Here is a 6,591-nt window from a genome sequence, read left to right on the forward strand (position 1 = left end):
TTCCTACCAAAACTGCCATGACAGAAACAAACGCTATGAGCTGCAGCAGCCAATGGTTTGATTTTCTTTTCATTTTTTGCCACTGTTAAAAAAATATTAAATGTCTTCTTCCTTGCTAACTAATGGCAACAAACTTTATAATGAGCAAACCCCTTTGCAGTTTCCATGGACATGGTAATTAATTAAGATTAGTAAATCTGATGTGACATAAAAGCATAAGGAGATTGCTGGCTAGAAAAGTGAGCATAGTGAGAGACAGACAAAAGTTGGAAAGGGAATTTTGCATTCCTTTATCAGAACAGAAACCATTCAATCAATATTCCAATTTTCTACCACATCACATCATCTTTTTTGTTCACAACTTTTTTGTAACATCCCACATCGACAAACGGAGAGGGGTGATGTGCCTTATATGTATATGCCTGCCTCCATCTAGCACGAGGTCTTTTGGGAGCTCATTGGCTTTGGAGTCTTGGGAACTCCGAAGTTAAGCGAGTTGGGGGTAGAGCAATCCCATGATGGGTGACCCACTGGGAAGTTGCTCGTGAGTTCCTAGATTAAAAATCGTGAGGGCAGAGAAGGGGGCCCAAAGCGGACAATATTATGCTACGACGGAGCCGGTCCCGGGATGTGACAATTTGATATCAGAGCCACTCTGCCATGTGGTGCGAATGTGTCGACGAGGACATCGGGCCCCTAAGGGGGTTGGATTGTAATATCCCACATCAACCAACGGAGAGGGGGTGATGTGTCTTATAATCCAACGGAGAGGGGGTGATGTGTCTTATAATGCCCGCCTCCATTTAGCACGAGGCCTTTTGGGAGCTGACTGGCTTTGGAGTCTTGGGAACTCCGAAGTTAAGCGAGTTGTGGTAGAGCAATCCTAGGATGGGTGACCCACTGGGAAGTTGCTCATGAGTTCCTAGAAACAAAACCGTGAGAGTAGAGAGGGGGCCTAAAGTGGACAATATCGTGTTACGGCATGGCCGGTCTCGAGATGTGACATTTTGTGCCCAATATATTAAGGGAGCTAGTTTTCCCACTCCACTTTTGTCCATTTACATTTCCTTTTGTTGGAAATTGTATATTCCCACACATCTCTTTTGTTCACTTACCCTCACTTGTATATTATAGTAAAAAGTATTAAAAAAAATAAAAGGGAGTGTAATAAAAGGGGAGTGGAAAAATAAGCACCCTATATTAAAGGAATGTATTAACTTTTTTTTTGGGGTCAGAAATGTGTGTCGTGTATGAGAAATTTATATGTGGACGTGATATTTTTGAAAATAAAGGCTTGAAATTTCCGCGATATCTCTTGGAACTCAGGGCCATTGAGTCCAATCCAATCATTCAGATGGGAACAATAAATCTACCAAAAGTTAAAACTAGATCATGGTGGTAAAAATATCTCGAATATTATGTATACTGCCAAGAGAACAGATGTAATGCAGATCTAGATTTCCTATAAAGTTTATATCTCTCGCAGTACTTTAACTCACACACGCAGTACCCTAAGAACTAAGAATTAAGATAGAAAAGAGAGAGAAATAGAAATGGATGGCGTAGGAGTAGAAGTTAGCAAGAGGCCTCATGCTGTGTGTCTCCCATTCCCAGCTCAAGGTCACATAAGCCCAATGATGAAGTTTGCAAAGCTCCTACATCACAGAGGCTTTCACATAACCTTTGTCAACAGTGAGTACAACCACAAACGCTTGCTCAAATCCCAAGGCCCCTCCGCTTTCTACATCTCCCAGGACTTCTGTTTCGAAGCCATCCCCGATGGTCTGCTCCCTATGGACGCTGATGCTACGCAAGACATCCCGTCTCTTTGTGACTCCACAAGCAAGACTTGCTTAGGACCATTTCACAACCTGCTTGCTAACCTTAGTCTAGACAAGGCCCTCCCACCGGTGACCTGTATTGTCTCGGATGGTATCATGTCATTCGCCGTCAAAGTGGGTGAAGATCTTGGAATTCCGGTGGCGCTGTTCTGGACTGCAAGTGCATGTAGCTTCACGGGCGTCACTCATTATCGTCAACTTATTGACAAAGGTCTTACACCACTCAGAGGTACATGTTATGTTACATGAAAAATAAAGGGCACGCATACAGTAAAATTGAAATTTTGTGATATTATTATTTGTATTAGTTGTTATATGAAAAGTAATTAAATTAATAGTAAATTTGGCTTACACCCTTCAAATTCAACTTATTTTACCTGCAACCCTTCACTTTTTGTTTCTATAAATAATACCCAATTTTTATTAGTAAAAACCCATGACTACCTTATTAAGTTCAATATCTTTGATAAATAAATAAAAATTAATTTCAATATCTGATTTATTATAATTTTTTGATTGTCAAAATACCCGTATTTATATTTCAACGTGTAATGGGGTGGTATTTTAATTTTTAGTTACCCAATTTATTGTAGTGATTTCCTCTACAATTTTGTGTGCAATTAATTATCCGTTTTATTATTATAATTCATTAATACAGTCAACAATTGTTGGCCGAAAAAGGCAGTTTTTCTTATTGCATTTTTGAAATTTTGTTCCATCTTTCCCGAATAATAATCTACCTATTTTAGAACTTGGATTTTATTTATTGTACCTAGTTTTTTCATGGATAATAATCTACCTATTTTTTATTATTATAAATTATTGCGTATCTATATTTTCTATAAATTATTGTGTATCTATGTTTTCTATGAATTATTGTGTACCTATTTTGCTGTAAATTTTTTTTCGTAATTAATATACCTATATATCTTTACGTATATATTTATATTTATATTTTTTATAGGTACATTATTAGATATGTAATTTACAGTTTTTTTTTTGTTTGTAATTTTAGGAGCGATATGCTAGAGAGAATGTCAACCGAAAGAAATGAGGTGATTGATATGCTATTAATAGTACTTAATGAAATGCTTGAAATAAATTATAAATAAAATATGAAGTTTGGTGGCAACAATGTAAAAACATAGGAATACTATGACCTCCTATATCCTAATGGTCATATAAATTTGAATTTGGGTTTTACATATAGATTTATAGAGTGATGTGTATATGTCTAAGAAATAGAAAATGTAGGGACCCATATGTCTAGGGATTGGCAAACTATTATATTCATCGTTCACCCCCGAAAAAAAAAATTCATTCACCCTCCTTTATTTTTTTTAATTATTTTTCATCTCAGACTTATGAAAATGAGATTGAAAACTTAAAAAGATAAGATTGGAATTACAGTGAATGATGAGTATTGGAGTACCAAATAACTACCTCCCATGGGGAGGTCCGGACATTATTACAGTGTGGACGTTTTGTGTTTTCTACTACTCCCCCCTATTTTCCTCATTGTTTACAATGGCACCTTCACGGTAATAACGTACGGATCCGGATGAGAGAGGAACTGTGTGTGTATATATATATATATATATGGGGGCCTTCTCCATTGCGAACTTCTAAGATGCGGAGTGGTTGCGAACTTTTGTTTTTAACCGTTGGATGGCTTGCATGGTTTAGATTTAAAACAAAGTTTAATAACTCATTTTTCTCTCTCTTCCCTTTCCTCTTCTTCCACGAGTTCTCTCTCTCTCTCTCTCTCTCTCTCTCTTTCTTTTTGTCTTCTTTTCCTTTGTCAGATATTTTCCTCTTTTTCCCTCCTGTTCCTTTTTCTCTCTGTCTTATTTTCCTTCTTTTCGCTCTTCTTCCTTTGTCTTCCTCCTTTTCTATCTTGTACCAGATCAACAAATTAGTCAAACCTGATTCCAACAATTAGCCAAAATTCCCAACATAAGAAATTACTAATTTCAGGAAAAACACGCATGTGGAATTGCATCTCTAACAACTCTAACAACTCTAACAAGAAAATAAGACAGAGAGAAAAAGGAACAGGAGGGAAAAGGAGGAAAATATCTGACAAAGGAAAGGAAAAGAAGACAAAAAGAGAGAGAGAGAGAGAGAGAGAGAGAGAGAGAGAGAGAGAGAGAGAGAGAGATGAGTGAACTCGCGGAAGAAGAGGAAAGGGAAGAGAGAGAAAAATGAGTTATTAAACTTTGTTTTAAATCTAAACCATACAAGCCATCCAACGGTTAAAAACAAAAGTTCGCAACCACTCCGCATCTTAGAAGTTCGCAATGGAGAAGGATATATATATATATATATAACTTGGGGAAATTATGTGATGCTCTGAAGCCCACGTCTGTAATTTGTTGGGAAAGATGGCCATTTATGTACAAATATTAAGCCTATAAGAAAGAATTCTTTGTTGTAAAGAAGAATGGGTGAAGCCCACATAGCCAACTAACATTCAAGTTCAACACAAAATCCAACCACACACCCACCAAATCAAACCACACACCCACCAAACCAAACCACACACCTACCAAACCAAATCACACACCCACCAAACCAAGCCATTTGCTTTGCCTATAAATAGGCATTATATTTGCTTGTAATGTGAGATGAAAAGAGAGAAGAGGAAGACAAGGAAGAAAGAGGGTGAGTGAGTGAAGAGAAAGAGAGCAGAGAGAAATTCTCCTAGAGAGAAAATTCAGTGAGCCACACATATTGTAAACACTAAAGTTGTAGCCATATTATTTTATATAGTGAAAAGTTACTGTTGCTGCTCTCCGAGGACGTAGGCATAGCCGAACCTCGTTAAATGCTGTGTCTCATCTACTTTACGTGCAGCTCAATATTCGCACATATCCCAGTTCATTTTATAACATTCTTATATCTTTGTTATTTAATCTGGGATATAGAAATGGTAAGCAGCTATGACAAATTCTATGTATGCTTTTTCAGATGAGGCTTCTCTAACAAACGGGTATTTGGACACCACGGTAGACTGGATTCCAGGAATGAAGGATATTCGTCTGAGAGATCTCCCAAGCTTTCTACGTACCACAGATCCAGAAGACGTGATGCTAAGCTTCGCCTTGGGGGTGGTAGAAAGAGCATCCAAAGCTTCTGCTATCATCTTAAACACTTATGACACATTGGAATATAAAGTGTTGGAGGCTCTTTCTTCAATGTTTCCTCCAATTTACACCATTGGCCCCAATCACTTGCTTGTGAACAAGATTGTTCCCCAGAACACTATATTGTCATCGATTGGTTCCAGCCTTTGGAAAGAAGAGCCTGAGTGCCTGCAATGGCTGGATTCCAAGGAACCCGACTCGGTGGTTTATGTTAATTTTGGGAGCATTACTGTTATGACACCCCAACAGCTTGTTGAGTTTGCTTGGGGTCTTGCTAATAGCAAAAAGCCCTTTTTGTGGACAATTAGGCCTGACCTTGTGAAGGATGATGCAGCTATTTTCCCATCGGAGTTCACCCAAGAAACGAAACAAAGAGGTTTGTTGGTCAGTTGGGCACCACAGGAGGAAGTTCTGAACCACCCATCTATAGGAGGATTCTTGACACACAGTGGCTGGAACTCCACCATTGAGAGCTTGAGTGCTGGAGTGCCAATGGTTATATGGCCGTTTTTTGCGGACCAGCAGACGAACTGTTGGTTCTTGTGCACTCAGTGGGGAGTTGGCTTGGAGATTGATAGCAATGTGAAGAGGAGTGAAGTGGAGAAGCTTGTGCGAGAATTAATGTCTGGTGAGAAAGGGAAAGAGATGAGAAAGAACGCCATGGAGTGGAAGCGAAAGGCAGAGGAAGCTACTGGTCCAAGAGGTTCTTCATTACTGAATTTGGAGAAGTTGGTTAAAGATGTACTGCTGCAGCCATCAAAACCCGAGTAGCTAGAGAGATAATCAACCCTGATCCAGGGGTTCTATGTTGTTATTTCCTCACACCTCAGCTTATGTTTTTGTTTTATTATTATTGTGGAATCAATTTTATTTTTTTTCATTTTTTATCAATGGCTGAGGGCTTTGAACTCTGCAATTTGTTTTATAGAAAAGTAGTGTGTGCTCCCGTACTTATAAATCAGTGGCAAGTATTGGCATCCATAATCTTCGATGACCATATGTCTGAACCAATACATGGCCCCCAACTTGAGCCCACTTTTCCCGATATTTTAAGCAGTTTGCTACAATAATTGTTTTGGCTCTTCATTGTTTAGTGTATCGAAAAATCAAAAGGCATCTCTCAAAACAAAACAAAAAACAAAAGCTCAAAAGGCCAATATATCAACGAAGACTTGATTAGGATACTTGTTGGAGTTTGAAAGCAAATGAAGTATTTTTGTCCTACAATGAAAGTTCACAGTTTTGCAAAAGTCTTTAACAAAACATGCTCGAGCGGGTTTTCTGTAACAGAAAGTGCTTGAGCGGGTTATTTTTAATATAAATATACAATTTCGTCCCTGTATTTAACAGAACAAAATTGAGGGCAGGACCATTTGTCCCAACAAAACTGAAGTTAAAGGATCACGGGAACCATTTTGGAAATTGAGGTACTCAAATGCAAATTGAGTTAAAGTTCAAGGACTAATAAAACGATTAACCCCAAAAGTCTTTAACAAAACATCCTCGAGAGGGTTTTCTCTAACAGAAAGTGCTTGAGCGGATTATTTCTAACACAAAGCACTCAAGCGGGTTTTCTCTAACAAAAAGTACTCGAGCTGATTTTA

General features: G+C 38.2%; 1 protein-coding gene across 1 annotated transcript; it reads left to right on the top strand.

Annotated features, from left to right (window-relative positions):
* Positions 1–1,354: 1,354 nt before the first annotated feature.
* On the top strand, positions 1,355–5,758 carry LOC117632438 (7-deoxyloganetin glucosyltransferase-like). The gene is made up of 3 exons (XM_034365908.1): positions 1,355–1,378; positions 1,584–2,070; positions 4,812–5,758. Exons 1-3 carry the CDS (start codon positions 1,355–1,357, stop codon positions 5,756–5,758), a joined length of 1,458 nt encoding a protein of 485 aa, XP_034221799.1.
* Positions 5,759–6,591: the final 833 nt, after the last annotated feature.

This window comes from Prunus dulcis, chromosome 6 (genome assembly GCF_902201215.1).
Source record: "Prunus dulcis chromosome 6, ALMONDv2, whole genome shotgun sequence".
In the NCBI taxonomy this organism is placed as follows: domain Eukaryota; kingdom Viridiplantae; phylum Streptophyta; class Magnoliopsida; order Rosales; family Rosaceae; genus Prunus; species Prunus dulcis.